Source organism: Schistocerca nitens, chromosome 8 (genome assembly GCF_023898315.1).
Source record: "Schistocerca nitens isolate TAMUIC-IGC-003100 chromosome 8, iqSchNite1.1, whole genome shotgun sequence".
In the NCBI taxonomy this organism is placed as follows: Eukaryota; Metazoa; Arthropoda; class Insecta; order Orthoptera; family Acrididae; genus Schistocerca; species Schistocerca nitens.
This window is the reverse complement of record NC_064621.1, coordinates 193,463,962-193,484,121: the sequence shown is the minus strand read 5'-3', so window position 1 is coordinate 193,484,121 and position 20,160 is coordinate 193,463,962. Positions and strand designations below refer to the sequence as shown.

Below are 20,160 nucleotides of genomic sequence, written 5' to 3'. Positions count from 1 at the left end.
GAAATTGTCTGATTCTTTATTTTATGTTTTTTTTCCCCTTCTTCTTAATATCTCTTGACGATGACTAACAGTTCTTCCCAAACAATTTTCTTAAGTTAATGATTTTCAAAATTTTAATATTGAGTTAGTTGAAACCTTTCAACAACATTTTATACACTGTGACAAACAATTTACATTTACTGCGATACCATAACGTATGCAAGAAATGTATGTTTATGAGCCATAAATTTTAAATTTTCTCTCCTAAAAAGGGCTACATTTTGGTCACATATCGGTATTCAGCCAAACCACACCTCTGAGGACCGTGTAAAACTGCTGCATTTAGAATGCAATAAATAAGACTTTACCAAAATGAGTGTTAAAATTTCCGAAGAACGGTTGTTCTCCAGCTGTAAAATTAGTTTGCCTAAGTTACTACACGCAGATACGTTTGAAAACTTACTCTCGTGATCAATTTCTTTCTGTCTGTTAGTGCAATTCAAGCGACTAAGTTTGTAGAGATTACCCCTGCGCTCGGTTGTATTATCCCGATATCATACTTCAACTAATCTTCAGTTATCCCACTGTCGTCTTGAGATAGCTGGTACAACGCTTAAAGCGCGTCCGCCTCGCTATCCAGGTTTTGTTTCACCGTGGCTTCGTTTAATTCGAAAAGTACTTGGATTACTTCCTCCCCGTGCTTGTCGAAACTGATCATAATCTCTGTCCCTCATGACTTTATTGTCATCAGGACGTTAAACACAAAACTTCTTTCATTTCTTCTTCTGTCACACGCTGCTCTCTTTAGTTCCGCATGGTATCATAGGACGCCCACATTCAATTTACTTAAACACGTATCATGGGCGCATCTTACACCTTCAACCAAAGGGAATGTTTAGAGGTATCTATTTTTATTTTTACTTGAGAGGAATTCTATCGCTGGGCCAGATCACTGTGTATTTGTCGGAATAGATGTCTAACAGTGTATTCCTGTCTCAATATAAATTTCAGATTTGCTCTGTTGCTCTCTACTTTACCTTTGGCTCTAAATAAATTTCGCATGATTTTTCAAAAAGGGTATCGATACAGTAATTTCTCAACCTGTTGTTTCGTTTCTGCAGAAATGCGTACCGGAGCGTACCTGCTTCTCGTCCTATGCGCCGCCGCCTGCACCCGGGCGGCAGACAGGCCTCTGGAAAGAGCTGAAGATCGGGACGATGACGTCGACATGGACACGGTAAGCGGAATATCTTCGTAAAAAGGATGGCAATTCTGGGAAGTAATGAGTTACAAAATTTTCGATCTCCTACGTGGCTGAGCACTGTACTACATCTTAAGCTGAGATGGAGCATGCGTAAGAAATCAGAGTTCATGAAAATAAACTCCGATTCCTGCCATTGGTTCGAGACGGAGTAGAAAGCAGGACTGGAAAAGGATGAATAATTTCTCAGAATGCAGGATCTATCTCTCAAGAGGACTCTCTTGATCATCAGCGGCGAAAGATCAGTGAACGAGAGATATGGCGCAACAATTAAGACAATCATTCGTCTCGGCAGCAATGAGACTTTCATATTGATTTACATTATTCCTAAATCACTTCATTCGAAAGTCACATTGCGTCTACGTAAGCGTAGCTGTTGGAAATGGAAATGCCGTGTAGCTAAGGCCTCCCGGCGGGTAGACCGTTTGCCTGGTGCAAGTCGTTCGATTTGATGCCACTTCGGCGACTTGCGTGTCGATGGGGATGAAATGATGATGATAAGGACAACATAACACCCAGTCTATGAGAGGAGGAAATCTCCGACCCAGCCGGGAATCGAACCCGGGCCGTTAGGTATCACATTCCGTCGCGCTGACCACTCAGCTAGAGGGGCGGACAGCGTAGCTGTTCATCCTTGTTTAATCCAAGGTCATACTCCGTCTAGAATGATATCGAAGTCTAGGAGCTACTAAACGGCAAAATTTCTTCAACTCCATATTTAGTTACATCAATAACTTCTACAATTTCTTGCATCTACATACGTACTCTCCGAATCACAATAAACCGTGTGACAGAGCGTTCTTTTCATTCCATCATACACTGTAGGGCAGAAACGACGCACCACAAAGGAATTTTCGCTATGGTACGAAAATTGGTAGATATAATTTACATGTACAGAAAAACAAATGATTACAATTTAATAAAAATTGAATGATTTATTCAAGAGAAAGAGCTTCACAAATTGAGCAAGTCAGTAAGGCGTTGGTCCAAAAATGGTTCAAATGGCTCTGAGCACTATGGCACTTAACATCTGAGGTCATCAGTCCCCTAGAACTTAGAATTACTTAATGCTAACTAACCTAAAGACATCACACACATCCAAGCCCGAGGCAGGATTCGAACCTGCGACCGTTGCAGTAGCGCGGTTCCAGACTGAAGCGCCTAGAACCGCTCGGCCACAACGGACGGCGGCGTTGGTCCACTTCTAGCTCTTACGCAAGTAGTTACGCGGCTTTGCATTGATTGGTAGACTTTTTGGATGTCCATCTGAGGGATATCGTACCAAATTCTGTCCAACTGCCGCTTTAGATCGTCAAAATCCCAAGCTTGTTGGAGTCCCTACCCATAATGCTTCGAACGTTCTCAGTTGGGGAGATGTCAAGCGACCTTACAGGGTTTGCAAAGCCTGAAGACAAACAGTAGAAACTCTCATCGTGTGCAGGCAGGCATTATCTTGCTGAAATACAAGCCCAGGATGAAGTGACATCAAGGGCAACGAAACGAATATCGCCGACGTACCGCTGTGTTGCGGATTAGCTCTGGATGGTATCCCACCGCTGTCTTGGGCGTCCACAGACACGTCTTCGGCCTGAAATATCATTAACTGGACTTGAATTGTCTTTAGTGATGAGTCTTGCTCAGAAATGAGCCCCGATGACCAGCGAAGACGTGGCTGGAGAAGCCACGAACTGTGTAGGGATACCGACATGACTGTCGCCGACTACCAGAAGTGATGGTCTGGGGTTCGATTCCCTTTCGCAGCAGGACCATTTTAGCTGTCATCCGTGGCACCTTTACAGCACAGCGGAATGTCGACGATATTCTACGCTCCGTTTTCTTGCCATTCATGGCTAACGATCCTTGGCTTACATTTCAGCAAGATAATGCCCGCTCACACTGCTTGTCTTCGTGCTTGTCAAACACTCCGTTGGCCAGCAAGGTCACCGGATCTCTCGCCAGTTGCGAACGTTTGTAGCATTACGGGCAGGTTCCCCTAGCCAGCTCGGGATTTGACCATCTAAATCGTAAATTGAACTGAATTTGGCACGATAACCCTCAGAAGAATATCCAGCAACTCTAACAATGAATGCCACGCTGAATAGCTTGTTGGATAAAGACCAGACGTAGGCTAAAGCGTTATTGACTTGCTCAATTTCTGAAGCTCTTTCTCTTGAATAAATATTACAAGTTTTCTGAAACTGTAATCATTTGTTGTCTGTGCATCTATGTCACATCTACCGATTTACGCCCTATGCGGACAATTCCTTTGTGGTACGTCATCCTCTTTTTTCTGTCTTAGAGTGAATATGAAAATTTCATCCTAGTTCAGTGCACATGACGAACGTGTGAAGAATTCAATCTACAGAGCGCTGAAGAGCTGTCGTCATTTCCAAGCTGAAATCAATATTCCTGGAGTTCTTGAAACAGATTTTCGTGGCAAGTGCAGAGTCTTTCTATGAGATCCTATCAATTTATGAAATGATAATTAAATCAAGACCTTAAGCTGTCAAGATGCGTTGATATACATCAACGGGGACAGTTGAAAAAGTGTACCCCGACTGAGACTCGAACCCGGGATCTTCTACTTACTTGGCCGACGCTCTATCCATTTGAGCCAACGAGGGCACAGAGCATAGTGTGACTGCAGGGCCTTATCCCTTACACGCTCCCGTGAGACCCACATTACCAACTTAATGTCCACACACTACATTCGTAGTGCCCCTTCCCATCACACTCATTACTCGCGACGGACAATCTTACCGAGTCCCGTAAGAGTTCGGGCAATGCGTGTGCAGAAGAAAGAATGTCCGAAAGAATAGATATCATCTTCATAAATTTATCAATTTATTCCCATTGCAGTCTGATGCCAGTGACACAAGCCTGTGACCATTCGTTCCGTTCTTGTTTGTATACGTTGTACACTATGTATCCTGTAAATCTGACCTGATATAGATATAACATATTTGAGCAGCACTTCATTAAGAGAAATTCATGTCTTTCGAATGTTCCATAATTCCTAGGCCAACTGTAGTTTTTCTATTTTCTTCATCAGCAACTGAATTCATGTGTGGTCATTTTAGTTCACAACAATACACAGTGTCACTTGTAGGAGTTTGTAGGACGTGACACACGCTATGTAAGACTAATTAACCGTGTAGTTGAAGGTAACTACGTTTCTACGTATTGTGAATTTCGTTACTTGACAACAGCTCATCTTACTGTGCTGATTCCTTAGAACCGAGTCGAACATACACACCTCTTCACTGCCACTGTCACGTGACAACGTGGTACTAGATCCACACCATCCACAGCGTCCAAACTGAACAGCGTGATCGGTTAAGGGCGCATAGGTTGATCGAACGTATAATACTTCGTTAAAGAGTATCAACAGCCATATTCATACAAAACTGTACTAATAAAATGAATTTATCATTAACTAAAGAATTCCAGCAAATAGTGCTTTATGTTAATTTTCACGTCTGTGAATTACCTCAGCAAGCAAGGTTTCGCAAAGAAGTATGCCAAGGAAACTTTCGTAATTTTCGATTACAAACCGAATAGCAAACCTCATTGATGAATTCTGAAACTGGATCAACAACGTAGTTGCAAAATCTACTTCCACATGGAGGTTTCGTTATAGCCAGACAATCATTTTACTGTGCCTACTAATCCCAGATGTCAACAAATATATGTGTAACTATCCGTCCTGCACAAAACCAAGCTGGTATTTCTCTTCATTACAGCCAGAGTTGCTTGAGAAGTACGGGTATCCCTGTGAAGAGCACATCGTGGAGACTGAAGACGGCTACATTCTGCGGATGCTCAGGATCCCCTACGGTAAGGCCTCGCCTCTCGTCCCTGGACAACGCAAGCCCGCAGTGCTGGTGCAGCACGGCCTCATGAACAGCGCCGATGACTGGGTCATTATGGGGCCCAACGCCTCTCTGGGTGAGTGACTTTATGGTTCTTTTCACGTCGCATTCATTTTCAGCAGCATCAGTCCGGAAATTAGATAATTTTACATTATTTTAGTCGAACGAAACATATAGTATGTACCTGATGTGGGCATACGTATTTTCACAGATTATTGACTGATTCACCTGATTTGAGGTGTCCAGCCGAAATACCCAATTCCTTCTACTGATATTATGGTAGTATCCGTTACGAGTCAGCTGACAGACAGAAGCTGCAGCACTCGCACCGTTACTTTAAGGGGACTGGTCCGTGAATACCAGTGGAAACCCCGAAAAAATTGTCAGTTTTCTAAACAGTGCCACTCAAAGAAGATTTGTATGCCCATATAATGCTTACCGTCGTTTAAGACATCTTTTGGGAACATTTTTATGTATGAACCACAGATTTAGCTCTCAACACTTTTTTAATTCTTTTTGTTTCACGTGAAATAAACCATGCTAATTATTTCTGTACATCATAGGTACACATTATTCAAAATATAAACAAAGTATGTTAATTTTTCCCCTGTAAGTTCTACATCTACATCTACATCCATACTCCGCAAGCCACCCGACGGTGTGTGGCGGAGGGTACCCTGAGTACCTCTATCGGTTCTCCCTTCTATTCCAGTCTCGTATTGTTCGTGGAAAGAAGGATTGTCTGTATGCTTCTGTGTGGGCTCTAATCTCTCTGATTTTATCCTCATGGTCTCTTCGCGAGATATACGTAGGAGGGAGCAATATACTGCTGGACTCTTCGGTGAAGGTATGTTCTCGAAACTTTAACAAAAGCCCATACCGAGCTACTGAGCGTTTCTCCTGCAGAGTCTTGGGCACTGGAGTTTATCTATCATCTCCGTAACGCTTTCGCGATTACTAAATGATCCTATAACGAAGCGCGCTGCTCTCCGTTGGATCTTCTCTATCTCTTCTATCAACCCTATCTGGTACGGATCCCACACCGCTGAGCAGTATTCAAGCAGTGGGCGAACAAGAGTACTGTAACCTACTTCCTTTGTTTTCGGATTGCATTTCCTTAGGATTCTTCCAATGAATCTCAGTCTGGCATCTGCTTTACCGACGATCAACTTTATATGATCATTCCATTTTAAATCACTCCTAATGCGTACTCCCAGATAATTTATGGAATTAACTGCTTCCAGTTGCTGACCTGCTGTTTTGTAGCTAAATGATAAGGGATCTATCTTTCTATGTATTCGCAGCACTTTACACTTGTCTACATTGAGATTGAATTGCCACTCCCTGCACCATGAGTCAATTCGCTGCAGATCCTCCTGCATTTCAGTACAATTTTCCATTGTTACAACCTCTCGATACACCGCAGCATCATCTGCAAAAAGCCTCAGTGAACTTCCGATGTCATCACCAGGTCATTTATGTATATTGTGAACAACAACGGTCCCATGACACTCCCCTGTGGCACACCTGAAATCACTCTTACTTCGGAAGACTTCTCTCCATTGAGAATGACATGCTGCGTTCTGTTATCTAGGAACTCCTCAATCCCATCACACAACTGGTCTCATAGTCCATATGCTCTTACTTTGTTCATTAAACGACTGTGGGGAACTGTATCGAACGCCTTGCGGAAGTCAAGAAACACGGCATCTACCTGGGAGCCCGTGTCTATGGCCCTCTGAGTCTCGTCGACGAATAGCGCGAGCTGGGTTTCACACGACCGTCTTTTTCGAAACCAATGCTGATTCCTACAGATTTCTAGTCTCCAGGAAAATCATTATACTCGAACATAATACGTGTTCCAAAATTCTACAACTGATGGACGTTAGAGATATAGGTCTATAGTTCTGCACATCTGTTCGACGTCCCTTCTTGAAAACGGGGATGACCTGTGCCCTTTTCCAATCCTTTGGAACGCTACGCTCTTCTAGAGACCTAGGGTACACCGCTGCAAGAAGGGGGGCAAGTTCCTTCGCGTACTCTGTGTAAAATCCCTTACGTGCTAGAACAGGTTGTGCATCAAAATTAAGGACTGTTATGACCTTGAGGGAATGAAAAAGGCAGTATGGACTACCTTTTTTTTCATAGATCCTCCACAGATTACAACCCATGTCAAGCACTCTGCCAACCTGGCAGTGATTCATGGTATGGCTACCAGAGGGCTGTTACTCAAGGTGAGATCTACACCCATAAACATTCTTCATCATATGCTATAATGGAAGTTATAAAACCTATGTATACGGATCTTTACACTATTATCTTTAAAGCAGACTACTGAAAAGATTGTGCCGACACAAGCTGTGGTACAAAAAATTTAAAGTATGATTATCAAAAATTTTGGAAATTAATTTATGGTTTTTTTCAAAAAAGCATTATCTTTTCAAAGTTAAGTAACAAGAATAGTTCAGTTTTTAGTTATGCATGTTTTAAGACAGTATACAAAATTTCTGCTCTCTATCTTTAATAATTTTTTAGCCAAAGTTTACCAGACAATGCAGTAATTTAACCTCTGGGAAATCCAAGTAAAGTTAAAACTTGCTTTTTCTATTAAACTTTCATGGCACTAACGCATGCCAGGTCCATATTCATCTAGTTTCCTATGTTGCTCTTCTTCTCTCCTCTTCTTCACACTTCTTCTTATTCTTGCTTCGCTGGTGGCTTCCAACACAGATTTTTTGTGCTTCAGAGAGTCTCCTTTGGTCAGTGGCTATTAGAGCTCTATGCATATTTAGTCCACCAGGCACTCCCATCAGCTCCATAACAATAAGCCTTAACACTGTCACTGAAACACAGAACAGCAATTACCACACATAGTTTCAGAGTATTTAGTCCTGCTAGAAAGTTTTTGTATCCGTTCACATATACAATTGTTCAAACTTGCGTTTGGATTTTGAGTCCTACCGTGTAAACATTTCTCTAACAATCTTGTGTCACTAAGATCCGTATATATAGGTTTTATAACTTCCATTATTGCATATGATAAAGAATGTTTATGGGTGTAGATCTCACCTTGAGTAACAGCCCTCTAGTAGCCATACCATGAATCACTGCCAGGTTGGCAGAGTGCTTGACATGGGTTGTAATCTGTGGAGGATCTATGAAAAAAAAGGTAGTCCATACTGCCTTTTTCATTCCCTCAAGGTCATAACAGTCCTTAATTTTGATGCACAACCTGTTCTAGCACGTATGACCTCAACTACCTTCACACCACTATTGCCACAATCGTTAAGTTGCAAAGCTTTATTTATTAGTTCAGACAGAGCAGGGAGTTCAACAATAATACAACTTGAATCAATACTTGGCTTCTCTGCATTAACAGCATTAATACTTTCAAGCCCATTGTCCAAATATTTCAGTTTTAGTTTCGAAGCATTTGGGCTAGTGAAGCTGATTAAAGTGTTGTATCTCGTTGCATTTCAGTATTACCAGAGTTAATCCGTTTGGTTGACCAATTTCCATAAAATTTATGTTGTTTAACACCGAACTTCTTAATTCTTCTCATTGCTTTCAAGTGAAATACGAAACTCACGCACGCAATAAGGAACTCACACACACATATTACTTCCATGTAAACAAAATATTCGCATCAAAACAACAGCAAACAATGACTTAACTCTCTGTATAAACAGAAGATAAGCATCTGTAAAGCTTTCGCAGGTTAGCCAACTTAAGGGACTAAAAAGTCATAAAAAGGAAACAAGTGAGAGCAAAACTTTATTTCTAACAGAGATGACCGTGTGCCATGGGGACGAGGTGGTGCTTGCAACCACTTTTAAATTGCTCTACTTTTGGTACTTCCTGTGGTTCATTTTCCACGAACTAAACTTTTTCTTGTTCAGAAAACTGTAGAGAATTTTTTAAGACAAAAATTAAAAATAGAGTTTTTGACTGTTATTCAAGTACAAGTTCCCTTAAACGCGTGAACCACGGCATCGGGTTAGTGCCACAGAATACACAAGTGTCAGAGATGTTGTTTTGTGACCAAGAGCTTTGTGTCAAGCGAATCCACGGTCATGACGAAGTTCCGCCTCCTCGTGTAATGTTCACTCGACAGATGCTCTCAAACGTCACTGGCAGTTTCGGCTTTTACTTTCAGTACTTCGTCCGGATATTTTTGAGAAAAGTTGCGCTCCAGATAACTTAATAGAAGGATATATTGTTAAATTCCTTATTTCAGGAACTATGGAATTCCGTTAAACAACCAATATCGTTGCTGTTAAAAACAAATCGTATCATCTTCAGTGTCTCTGTATGTAAAGAAATTACGAGTATAACTCATAGACTAAAATATTCTTTCTTAAGCTTCCACGGATAGTATAAATTTGAATAATATCCTTTCCGGCATTATGCCAGGTGATTTTCGGATTCAAAACTACAATTAAAACGGACGCCTGTACTTCAGGCGACTGAAGAAAACTTTTGCAAAGGTTCTGATACTTGCTTTTAGTTTCATAATGACGCGACGCGCGGCGCAATGCTCAAAACTACTTTATTCACGTAGGATTTGACCTCTCCGCTCCCTTTCTTCGCCAGTCTCCTTTTATAGGATTATTGTATACCTGATGCTACTGAAAAACCCGAAAAAACCGGAGCACTGCAACTGGGGCATTCATTTTTGTTATTTTCCAGATATATAACTACGTTGCCAATAAGACGTTGAAGTGGTTTTATTGTTCTTCGTGAACGTACAGAAACATCAATACATTTCAAGACTGCACGTACTGTCTTTTCGTTTCAGCATACATTCTGGCTGACAAAGGGTACGACGTGTGGCTCGGCAACATCCGTGGTAACTGGTACTCACAGAGACATCGTACCCTTTCTCCAGAAGAGGACAAATATTGGCATTTCAGGTACGGCTACAAATATACAGTAGGCTGTGAATCACACTTATTCACACATCATCCTTCACTGAAGGCAGAACCATCCTCAGAGACTCTATATGTCGAGCAGTCTGTTCTGGAACGTTTTAACTTACCATTACATGATAGGGGAACCGTTTGTCCCAGCCGAAACCACTCACCTACCATCCTTCTCACGGGAAAATACACTGATTGTAATTACCGTTTATCTGGTTAAAAATCACCTCTTCGATACAGTGACTAGAACTTGTACTCTGTATCTCTGTCAGTCACTCTTTCTTCGGCGCTTTTCAAAAACTGAAAACTGAAATCAAACATGTTTCAAAGAATTGTCTTTCCATTTCTGCGGTCCCACTTAATTAAATAATAATTCCAAACCAGAAAACAATATGATATAAACGGGGATGTTATGAATTGTACAACACTGTAAACATATTATGTCGATGCACCGAAAGCGCTCACAATAGTAAATAAACACGACTAAGACTGTTTTTACAATCAGTATATTACAATCGCTGGAATTCGGCAAAGATTATGTCTACATTTATTGCATAATTACGTTCTCATAATTTCTATAGTTCAGACAAAACTAATAATTTCTTAGGATCCTCGGCAGTACCAGGCACGTTAGTCCTCGAAAAAGTAACAATCGAACGGCAATCAATTTTTTAGTCCTCTAATTATCACCCAGTAGAGAAATGAAAAGTGGCTCCTAACTGGCGAATTTCGAGAATCTGTGTATGAAACAGGTAGAAGAATCCTTAGCAGAAGATTAGGAGTGAAAAGTTTCCCTTGAAAGCATTTATGCACCAACCATACAATCCCGATCTTTCCGGGTGCGATTTGCATATTCTTGGACTCTTGAAGAACGATATTGGTGGCCCTTGGTTTCCTTCGGACCAAGAGGTGCTCGCCTGGGAACAATCATGGTTCCGTAAGCATCCGAAAACATTTTTCCATGAAGACATTGACCGTCTTGCCACTCAGTGGGATAAGTTTGTAACAGTTATAGCGATTACTTTTGAAATAATAAACAGTTTACTTACTGTTTTCCATCTGTCTCGGTTTCACTTGACTGCCCCTTGTACAATACCGTAATAATAAGTCATTTAGTTCTCTATGTATTTTATAATTATATTGAAGTTATCATTTAGTATTTTGTGTTCTTGATCACCGTCTGATGACCATCGCAATGGTAGAGTCTACGCAATCCTTATTACCTAAATTACGACATATCATTGACGTGTACGTTATGCAGTTAGTAACATAAATTGCTCCGAATGGCGTTACTGAATTTCACGGGCAATTATTACCCACTTATTCATTGATTTTGCTTTGAATGTTCCCTCAGGAGCAAAAGGAATGACATTTTTTCATCGTCGTAACAGTCCATTTTTCTGTTTTTAGCTGGCACGAACACGGCATTTATGACATGCCAGCACAAATAGATTATGTCTTAAACGCGACTGGCCACAAGCAGATCTACTACATAGGACATTCCATGGGCACGACCATGTTCTACGTCGGAATGTCAATGAAGCCTGAGTACAACGAAAAGATTCGTGCCATGTTCAGCTTGGCGCCAATTGCTTACATGAACCATATGATCAGTCCACTGTTCCAACTTTTGGCACAATTTACAACATCCGCTCAGGTAAGAATCTTTTCTAACATTTTTTGTATTTGATCTATGCACGCACTTTTAACGTGAAATTTAAAATATTCTTTCTTCACTTCTTGCATGAACGAACTGTTATTTCTGTATACTGACCTTTTATCTCTTTTGTTAGTTGTACGTTTGTCATTTATGGAAACCAAGTGTCTTTTGTCTGACAAGAATGCGAAATAGCGTAAGAAAATAAAATCTCTTTTGGAACTGGTAAGTAACTGTACCTAGAACTGCTTAAAAGAGATGTTTCTATTTAGAACCATCTGCATTAACATTTGATTCCTTCTCATTAACGTAAAAAAGTATTTCTGTTTTGTAAACCAGCCTTTTGGAATATTCATAAATTCTCTCTTCAAAGTTTGAAATTTTCTGCATCACTTATGCGTGCTTTGCCTTTTAATGGGATCGTTTAGAGAACAAATATTAGTGGCTATAAGTAGATTAGCAATGCAAAAGTCGGTCAACAATTCATTGAAGTAAAATTTACTCCTAAATACGAAACGAAGATAATTGTAATCTCTACTGAAATAATATTTTTCATGGAAACACTACATGTGAAACAGCTACTGAAGAACTTAGAACTGACAACAGACTTGTACTTTTGCAATATTTCTACTGTAACGGTATTCATCCTTAAATTTGTAAAGACAATGAATTCACTGAATTTAGGATCCACAACAAGAGTGTGTGAAACTTTTAGAAGTACTGATAATAGCATCTGTAAAGAAATTAGTTATGTAGAGAAGGTGTGAACAATTCCGAGGTGTAACAGACCAGTAGATCCAATTGTTAATTGCATGATGATGATGATGATGATGATGATGTTTGACATAGGTACCTGTACGGATTTTGCTTCCAAATTCAAGCAAATCTAAACTAAAGAACAGTATTCATTCGAGATACATCAGTATATTGCTATGAAAATGACATTACTATTCTGTATTAAGTACATATGGCACCCATTATGTACATGTAATTTCATGACAGAACAATACTAATGACGATGACATAGGTGCTACAGTGAAATAAACAATAGTTTCACAAAAAAGGACTTTAGCAATAGGTGTGCATGAAGTAATTATTTATGAGTAATGGAACTACAATAATAGCAGAAATAAACTGTTTAATAAGATTCAGTGTTTGCACTAACATTAATCAAACAATATTTCATGAAAAGCTGAGTCACAGACTTCCGTGACATTACATTGCCAAATGGTAACTGTAAAGAAAAGTCCACATAGAAGTATGCCTATTTTTTTAAATTTACAGTGCCACTATAATCTTCTGACTAGCAAATTCAATTAGTCCATATATAAATGTACTTCATTTTACCTTTTGTTCGAAGAAACGAATGATAGTTGACTGTGCACATTGTTCTAGAAGTAAATAGTTAAAAGATCCATCTGTATTTCTGTATGTGTGTTTCAGGTGCTGCTGCATCTAATTGGAGCTAGCAAATTTACTCCCAGCCAGGAATTGATAAGGCTAATACAACCAAAGATCTGCAATGACAAAGCCATTACTGAACCAATATGTACCAATGTCGTATTTATGATCTGTGGTTTTGATAAGGAACAGGTCGTGGAGGTGAGTTACTACTATTCGTTTCTTAGATAACTGAACTAGGTGTAATGTGGAACTACGACTTCGACAGTTGCTACTTAACATCGCTGAAATTTACTGTCTCGAGCGTCTTTTTGAACTCCGCTTCTTCCCACGTTCTTTGTACATGTATTCATTTCCAAAATTGATTGTACCGTTAAAAATTCCATTTTAAGTCTCTTTGTGTTTCTTAGAGCATCTTCCAACTTTGGTTTCACTGAGATTGTTTCCTTGACCTTATCGTCTAACTGCGTAAAAGTTTTGTATGTCTTCTCTGGTGTAAACATTCCATAGTACATCCTTGATTTCGTATGGTATTATCTTTTTAATTTACAACAGGCAACATGACCTTAGTAACCGATGCGCAGCGAAGGTTGTACCTTGATGAAAATTAATTAATACGCAGAGATAGTAAATGAGTACCGATAAGTTTTTAATTCGTTCTTTTAAACACAGCGTTACAAAAATTCATTTCAGTATTATTGTCGTCAACTATCCAGAATTTGGTTTCCAGCTTGTTGATGTCTCATCATTCATTCTACCGCTTGCGTGCTCAGCATGCATCTCTTCCCCTGTTCGGCACTCTATTACATTAGGTAGGCATTCCCTCATCCAACTTTTCCATACATTGTAGACAGCGTAATTTGTTGACCTTAACGTAAGTTAGTTTACGGTAGATTAAGTAGTGTGTAAGCCTAGGGACCGATGACCTCAGCGGTTTCGTCCTATAGGAACTTACCACACATTTTCACTTTTTTTTCTATTTATAGGGGACCTTGTTTAGCACTGGTTCTCTTAGGTACCTCTGTGTGATGTGATCTGCAAAACTACAGTCATTTTAAATTGTATTTTTGCTGCCCCAATTTTGTTTTTATAAGCTCTGCGAAAGGGCCGTACTCTAAAACCACGCACGAATGTTTGAACTATCAAATTTGCATAAATTTCAAGTTACGACTATGTCTGTTTCCGTTTTGAATCTTTCTGGGTACTTACCATTGTTCAGCAGCTGGTGTGGAGTCTTCTCAGGTTGTGAATGATGCGTCTACTTTGAAGCTTAAGCCTTATTCCAACTATTTCACGTGTGACAAGTCTTCAACTGACTTGTTACGTAGCACCACCTGGTCAAACATACTATTAGGTTGGTGCATACGTTCGTAGCGTTGTTGTTTAGCATGTTGGTATTTCGATTGCTGTGGGTTCATTTATCGATTGTCATTTTTTATCCGTAGTTAACTGTTGCTATTCGAGGTTATATATAGTCATTTTGCCATTTGGAGTGAGTGGAGCTCTGAACGCTAGGAAATGGATTCGTAAGTGGAGAAATCTGGACATTCCCGTCATATTCTTGTATTTGAGTTCAGTAGAGGGGTGACAGCAGCGTAGGCAAGCAGAAACATTTGCGCCGTGTATGGGGATAATGCCATTGGATACAGCATGGCAATAAAATGCTTTTCTTGTTTTAAGGAGGATCGCTTTGACATTAGTGACACTCCATGTTCAGGAAGATCTTCAGGGTTTGGCGAAGGTTGTTTAAAAGCATTAATCCACAATGATCCTCGTCACTGTACTAGAGAACTGGCAGATGTGATGAACTGTGATCATTCTGTCGTCGTGCGACATTTGCATGCAATGGGGAAGGTTCCAAAATGGGGTTATAGGTACCGCATGCTCTAAGCAAAAATCACAAAAATCGGAGAGTGGTCATATGGGCTACTTTGCTTGCTTGTGATCAATTGGCTCGTGAACAAGACCAATTGTTCCTATCCTGTATCGTTACTGGATATGATAAATGGTTCCTTTATGCTAACTTGTGGAAAATAAACGAAAGGTTGAGGCCAAACAAAGCAGCAACTCCCCGCATGAAGACCAGAGCGCACCACAAAAGATATTTTATTATGCATCTGGTGTGGTGTACTACAAATTGCTTCCCCGAGGTGTACCTATCTCTGCTGACAGTTATTGTCAACAACTGAGACGTCTTGCAGACGGAGCTCAAGAACAACAATCAGGAGGACTGCGTGAAGCGATGCTACTCCACGATAAGGCCCGCGTGCAAGCTCCGAAACTGACAGAAAACACTATACAGGAGTAGGGTTAGGAAGTCATTCCGCACCCACCTTCTTCACCTGATACTACGCCATCAGATTTTCAGATTTTCTGCTCTCTATCGAACAACCTTCAAGGATTTCCTTTCCGGATGAAAACGCGCTTCGAACATGGCTCTTGCTTCAGAACCATGTGACTTTTGTACTAGCGGAATCAAAAAGTTACCACAAAATTGGGAGACTGTAGTAGATAGTAAAGGTAAATACATTAGTGATGACTAAGCCTCTGTTATGTATACCTATTGCTTTCATTAAACTTATGGAAAAAGCTACGAACTTTTGCATCAACCAAATACAATACAACGGAGTTTAATTACACTCCACATGATCCGAGAGATGCCATGAAAATTCCTGTACCCGTGCCTTGTATGCCCAGTTATATGTCTCTGTCTTTCGCCACGTGTACTTCGTTGGTTTCTCAGTAATCACTGCCTTGCTTAGATCATGAAGTACCTATTATACGGTAAAACACAAGTTCTGATTTATCTATTATTTTGGTTGTAGCGATCTGTGATAAAAATTTTATATTCTAAAACTCTTGCTCCATTGCTACTGTCCGCCCAACACTTCACGCTAATTTGCCCCCAATTTTGCATTCTAGGAAAGCGATTCAGCACTTTATAGTGTTTCATTCTCATAATTTATACTACGAAAATTAACATAATGGCCATTACTCCTTATCTGACGCTACAGTAAACGCTCATTTCGTGACTGTAAGCTATTTTTATTTTGAGACTTCCTGCCAGCTTAAAACTGCTTTCCAGCCAGCTACTCGAAGCTGAGACTTTTCACCTTCGTGGTCGAGAGCTCTGCCGGCTCAGCTGTCCAACCACGACTCACTAACTGCCCTAACAGCTAAATTATCTCCATCTCTATGAAGACGGCATGCCGCGCCTGCACCTAAATTTCTTTCTTTACAACAGCCACTTTATTTATTATTTTCCTATTGTCATACTGCCGTCGAAATACTGCATATAGTTTTCTGTTTCATTTTATTTTTAATTTTTTAAGTTCACTCTGTCTAATGTGTACTAAGTCCAAAATGGTGGCAAACATTCAGTCACAAATCATCTCCTCGAGCACCTCCGCTGGAAACCGTATCGCATACATAATGAAGCTATTCAACAATATGTTCAAAATATTAACCAGACCTTAATCATATGTCTCGTTGCAGAGGCTGCAAGTTTTTACTCATTTTATCACATGTCTGTACCGTTCGAGTACCGATATGAGGCTATTTATTTTTCATTTAAATTGCCTGTTTCTCGCCCTGTCTGCTTCGCTTGTCGTATCCCTTCTAACGTATCTGTAAGTTCACCTCTTCCTCCCCTATGTCTTTCATCACGCCCATACTGCCGTGGTCTAGACTCTCCTCGAACAGAAGTAAACTACTTTTCCTAGTGTAGTTATTTCTATTTTTCTGTCATTATTTGTAAATGTTGCACCACAAACTACATATATCAGATACTGAAACGCAAGTGTCACGATAGATTTCAAGATAAAATAGGAAAAAGACCCCAATATTTCCGTAATAAAAAATCCGAAAAGAAATTAATTTATAAGCGAGAAGAACAACGAAGATTACTATCTTATAAGGTTGTGTCGTCACCGCGTGAGTCAACACTGCTTCGTACATATAAAGAATGTACTGATTATATTATTCACATCACTTGCATTTTGTATACCTCTAATTATCTTGTCACCAAAGGGACCTGAAATATTAATCTCGATTCTTCCTTGACCCTTGATGGTAGATATGTAAGTAGCATATCGATAGAGTTCTTCCAATCAACTTAAAGAATATCTGTGTTTTTCTTCCCTAGGAAAAGCTAGCAGCAATTTCCGCACATATCCCTGCTGGATCCTCCACCAGACAGTTCATACATTACGCGCAAGGCATAGACAAAGGTAAGTTTGTGATAAACATCATCTTTCATGAGGTGAAACGCGAGCTACTTTCAGAAACATATCATGGTTTTATTATTTTTGTTTTTGATGTCTTACAACCTGTTTCAGGATAATATACAGAAATTTTTGTTCATTTTCAGAGTGACTATTCGTACATTTGTAGTCAGTATTCAGTACGCCAGATTATACCTTACACACACAATTTTTTGCATTTCAGGCCATTTCAGGCAGTACGACCATGGTCTGGTGGAAAACATCAAACGTTACAAGCAGCCTACACCGCCTGATTACAAGCTTATCAACGTCAAGGCTCCGGTTTATCTGTTCTACAGTCTAAACGACTGGCTGGCGGGACCTAAGGTAATCAACAGAATGCAGAACAATTACCTACTTTTACTTTATGTATCTGTCCGTATATACTCCCGACTGAATTAGTCAGTTTGGTAAGAGAGACAATTCCAGAACTAAATGTAAATACTGTTAAAATTATCATTTTATCTTGACACTCGTCCATTGATCCGTGTTTGCATAAAAACAACAATATGGGATTGTTGGTCCATCATGATTTACTTTATTTTGTTTCCCAAACTATTAAATGAAACAACAAGTCTACTGTTACCAGTCACTGTTTATTTATCTCCACGACTCGTTTTAAAGGTTTAAACCTCCTTCATCAGGTGGTTTTTCATTTGTTAATATGACATTTGTGTGTGTGTTGTGTTACGATGTTTTGGGGGAACTTGTAGCACTGTCTCCAGTGGTCACAGGTTCCTTTCACTGTTGTAGCACGTCACATGTATACTGTCATATTATGTACAAAATATGACCGTATATATGTGATGTGTTACGACAGTGAAAGGAACCTGTGACCACTGGATTTTGTACAAAATATGACAGTATACATGTGATGTGTTACGACAGTGAAAGGAACCTGTGACCACTGGAGACAGAGCCACAAGTTCCTCCAAAATATCGTAACAAAACACATACACAAATGTCATATTATCAAATGTAAATCCACCTGATGATGGAGGTTTAAACCTTTGAAACGCATCGTGGAGATAAATAAACAGTGACTGGTAACAGTAAACTTGTTTCATTCAGTGTCAATAACAGTGACGGTAAAGCCTAACCTAACATGTTCGCATTTAAAGTTTCCCAAACTAGTTTCAGCGACAATACCGCTATGATCAGTGTTTCTTTTTCTTTATTCTAGAACATGAGTAAATAGCATCGTTATAAACATTATTATAAGTCTACGGTTTGGTACCAAATATTGTGTTCTGTGAATACTTCCATAATACTTCATTTACTTTAATTCATAGCATGGTTTTTGTGTTTGTTGCCGTTATTTCCGGCATATGTTTTCTGCGTTTTTATTGCTGTTTCTTCGGCATACAGTTTGAATGCAGCAGTACGAGCGGCTAGTATTGAACAAATATGGAAAAGTGAATTTTCGTACGTCAGCGTTATACTACTGGGAATTGCGGTAGTGTCGTGGCTACAATTTTGGTGCGTACTAGGCTTTTACGTAATTTGTCATGTACTCGCGTTCACTCGCCAGCTTGCAGTTGCGTTTAAACACAGAAAAACGTAGCTTTCGCACCTTGGTGGCAATTCAAAACGTTACGCCATCTTGCTGTTCGCATATGTTGCTATAGTGTATTGTATATTATAAAGTTTGAAAATTGTAGCGGGACGCTTCTTCTGTTCCTTATTTATGACTCTGTATGTGATTGGGGAAGTGATATATACATAAACATATGGGGGGAGGGGTGTTCCTGTTCTGTGACTTGTCTCAGTTGTCTTACATCCGCAAAGAGTGTATTGTTGCACAGTGTTGTGTTTTAATTTATTACGTTTTTCCGTTCTGCTGTAGCCTTTTATATGTAACAATTTTCTTCAATTGTTCGTTTTCGGAGTAAACTGTCGCCGTGTTTCGGGATGTGTAGACCAGTTTCGCTTTTAATCTTATTTATATGTTGCTAAAGATCAATTTCAGTTATATCTAAATTTAGTTTAATAATGTCGAGCCGGCCGAAGTGGCCGTGCGGTTAAAGGCGCTGCAGTCTGGAACCGCAGGACCGCTACGGTCGCAGGTTCGAATCCTGCCTCGGGCATGGATGTTTGTGATGTCCTTAGGTTAGTTAGGTTTAACTAGTTCTAAGTTCTAGGGGACTAATGACCTCAGCAGTTGAGTCCCATAGTGCTCAGAGCCATTTGAACCATTTTTGAATAATGTCGAAATACTTCACTTCTAATTAAGAACTATCTCAGATAGTAATTGTACTTAAAATTTGAAAGGAGTTGGTAATCTTGTAGTAGCATAATGCACAGCACTCTTGAAAAAGTGAATACTTCCTAATTTACTTAACATAGCTTCTTTATTTCGTGACATTACAATAGGTACAACAACTACGCAACACTTATCCAAAATTTATCTGTTCTTTTGCAGGACATCGATCGGTTGTACACTCAGCTAGGAAATGCAAAGAGGAAGTTCAAGATTGCGTACGAGAAATTTAACCATCTCGATTTCACATACGGAAAAGATGCGTATGATTTGGTGTACAAACATGTGTTGGACTTGATGCACAAGTATGAACAAGGAGACTTGTAAACAGATGACCCTTGCAGGACGAATGGCAACTTCATTGACGCTCATACAACCATTCTCTGAAACATATTCGATTATCATTGCATGTAAATTTTCAGTTCCTTAAATAAATCATTTAGCAAAAATGTTTGTTAATATTTTTTGTGCATCACTCATTGTTTTACGTGTAACGGCTTATCCTCAATTAATGAATTGCACATATCTGTCTATACCACACGATGCCAA

General features: G+C 39.7%; 1 protein-coding gene across 1 annotated transcript in view; it reads left to right on the top strand.

Moving 5' to 3' along the window:
- LOC126199484 (lipase 3-like) overlaps positions 1-19,938 on the top strand; it is a 46,139-nt gene extending 26,201 nt beyond the window's left edge. Inside the window, exons 3-10 of the mRNA XM_049936406.1 lie at positions 1,101-1,216; positions 4,984-5,188; positions 9,911-10,025; positions 11,442-11,688; positions 13,132-13,290; positions 17,234-17,318; positions 17,536-17,678; positions 19,774-19,938. Of these exons, the coding sequence (XP_049792363.1) occupies positions 1,101-1,216; positions 4,984-5,188; positions 9,911-10,025; positions 11,442-11,688; positions 13,132-13,290; positions 17,234-17,318; positions 17,536-17,678; positions 19,774-19,938 (1,235 nt within the window). The remainder of the gene's footprint in view (positions 1-1,100; positions 1,217-4,983; positions 5,189-9,910; positions 10,026-11,441; positions 11,689-13,131; positions 13,291-17,233; positions 17,319-17,535; positions 17,679-19,773) is intronic.
- The last annotated feature ends 222 nt before the right edge of the window (positions 19,939-20,160 follow it).